Source organism: Taurulus bubalis (assembly GCF_910589615.1).
Source record: "Taurulus bubalis genome assembly, chromosome: 14".
In the NCBI taxonomy this organism is placed as follows: domain Eukaryota; kingdom Metazoa; phylum Chordata; class Actinopteri; order Perciformes; family Cottidae; genus Taurulus; species Taurulus bubalis.
In genome coordinates this window covers 18568056-18570594 of record NC_136602.1, presented here as the reverse complement: position 1 = coordinate 18570594, position 2539 = coordinate 18568056, and the positions used below count along the sequence as shown (strand labels likewise).

Sequence of the window (2539 nt, the reverse complement as noted above, 5' to 3'; positions counted from 1 at the left end):
TCTTCCTATGAGACGCACAAACTTGCACAGATGCAAAATGTTACATGTTCTTGTCCGTGGATGCTGGGCGACGAAGAGGAAAACTTCTGGAGAGGAGATTGTCTTATAAGCAGGACTTACTGCGGAGATTATTCCACTAAGAATAACTTTCTGTTTTTTGGGGGAGTTTAAACCCTCTATGTGGGCACAACCCAGAATAACCTATATTCTTAGTTTGCAGGAATTGAGAGCGGGTCTCTGTGTCCGTTAAGATGCCTCCTCCTGATTCAGTCTGAGCAGTAAGTGGATTATGTCGGCAATATTTGGGGATTTCTCTTTTGCTTGAAGAAAAAAAAGGAGAAATATATAATATATATATATATATATATCCATGACTGGTGGATTTACATCCGTCAGAGAAGGAGAGGATCCCATGCGTTTTCTCCTCTCTTCTCCTGTGGATTACAGATGGGCTTTGTGATCTCCCAGTGCAGTCTCATGGATGATCGCTCGCTGCCAGTCATTAGGATAAAGTACAAAGAGGGACACAAGTGAGTATTCAGCTGGATTTTTTCTTTTTCTTTTTATCTCTGCGGGCTTAAGCTTGTACGAAAACGAGGGTGCCGGAGGTGAATCTGAAATGGGAACGCATTTTTTCTTTTTCTCTTCTATTTTGATATCAGAAAATGCAACTCGTTGATTAAACTGCTGTGTCGTGTTTGATTAATGCTTGGCACGGTGTCAAAGGTAGACACACGCCTGAGATTAATTCATTTGTACAATCACAGACCTGTATGCTTGCAGACCATTTGTCAATGGACATCATTTACTAAATGAGTGGCGCTGTCTACCTGGCAGGTGGCTTTTGGGGACAAGCAGAGATTGATTGAAGTGATCTGTGTGAATCCTATTAATGCGTCCTGGACTCTGGCCAAGGCAGAAGCAATGGAGGGGAACGCCGCTGTCTAGCAGCACTATCTGATCTGCCTCCTCGCTGGACAAACTGAGCACCCGCTGCACTCCCTTCTTCAACACTCCTCCTCCTCTTCCTCCTCCTCCTCCTCCTCTCGCCCAGGCAAGGATGGTACCTCCACCCCCCACCAACAAGCCCCACGTGTGCCTCTCTACCATCCTGATCATGAGCAGCATGGCGCTGATTGACGCCTACCTCGTGGAGCAGAACCACGGGCCTCGCAAGATTGGCATCTGCATCATGGTGATGGTGGGAGACATCTGCTTCCTGATCGTCCTGCGTTACGTGGCCGTGTGGGTGGGCGCCGAGGTGCGCACGGCCAAGCGAGGCTACGCCATGATCCTCTGGTTCCTTTACATCTTCGTGCTGGAGATCAAGGTCTACTTTGTGTATCAGAACTACAAGGCGGACAGGAAGAGCCTGGACGCCCTGGCCAGGAAGGCCTTGACGTTGATACTGTCCGTGTTCATCCCGCTGCTGTTTGTGGTGCTGGTTGCCATCGACCACATGGAGTACGTCCGCAACTTCAAGAAGCGGGAGGAGATCCGCAATCGCCTCTTCTGGGTGGTGGTGGACTTGCTGGACATACTGGACATCCAGGCCAACCTGTGGGAGCCGCAGAAGAAGGGGCTGCCCCTGTGGGCGGAGGGCCTGATGTTCTTCTACTGCTACATCCTGCTGCTCGTGCTGCCCTGCGTGTCCCTGAGCGAGATCAGCATGCAGGGCATCAACATCGTGCCCCACAAGATGCTCCTGTACCCCATCCTCAGCCTGGTGACCATCAACGTCATCACTCTCTTCATCCGAGGGGGGAACATGATTCTGTACCGGGACGCCAGGGTATCGGGGATCCTGATTGGCAAGAACATCCTGGCCATCATCCTGAAGACCTGCAGCTTCGTGCAGTACAGGAGACAGTTGCAGAACGCCTCGCCCGCCTTCGGGGTGGAGCTGCAGAAGAACTCGGTGGCCCACGCTCGCCCTGTCCCCAACCCTCCGCAAGTGGTCATGCAGAACCAGACGCCCCTCCCCGAGGTGACAACATGTGAACACACATGACAGAAGGGTGGGGCGGATCCTGGAGACGTCTACATGAATACCTATGACCCTCAGGACGCCGGCGGGGCGCACCACCCCACACCCTTTAGGACATGCGCACACGAACACGAGCTCCGCTGAGGCTCGACTTCACACGGGACACTGCAGACGCAGTTAGCGAGGATAGCGCAGAGCCGTATCCAAAGCTGTCATGGTGCCAAATCACGTGTGACTTTGTTCAAGCATTTTCTCCGACGAATTCAGTTAACTGTGTATTTTTTCTAATTGTACAAAAGATTGAAAAAAAAAAAAAAAAAAAAAGCCAACTACTGCAGGATTAGAGGATATATTTTTGAATTGTGTGTGTTGCATTCTAATGTTAAACTTAAGGGTCCGTGTGCTGTGGTGTGTATTTCTGTTGCTCGGATGTTCTTAGTTATCGAGGACTTTAACGCGTCAAAGTCAGGAGGAGCAACCAAGGGGGGAAACAAAGTCGTGAAAGTATCAGTAAAAGCTTTCTCTTGAAAGAAGTGTGTTTTTATATGTGAC

At 50.1% G+C, this 2539-nt stretch overlaps 1 protein-coding gene across 1 annotated transcript; it reads left to right on the top strand.

Moving 5' to 3' along the window:
• Nucleotides 1–1060: 1060 nt before the first annotated feature.
• On the top strand, nucleotides 1061–2011 carry LOC306747116 (transmembrane protein 121; the record flags this gene model as incomplete). The annotated part of the gene is made up of 1 exon (XM_079230128.1): nucleotides 1061–2011. The coding sequence occupies one exon, from the start codon at nucleotides 1061–1063 to the stop codon at nucleotides 2009–2011; it is 951 nt and encodes a 316-aa protein (XP_079086254.1).
• Between the last annotated feature and the right edge of the window lie 528 nt (nucleotides 2012–2539).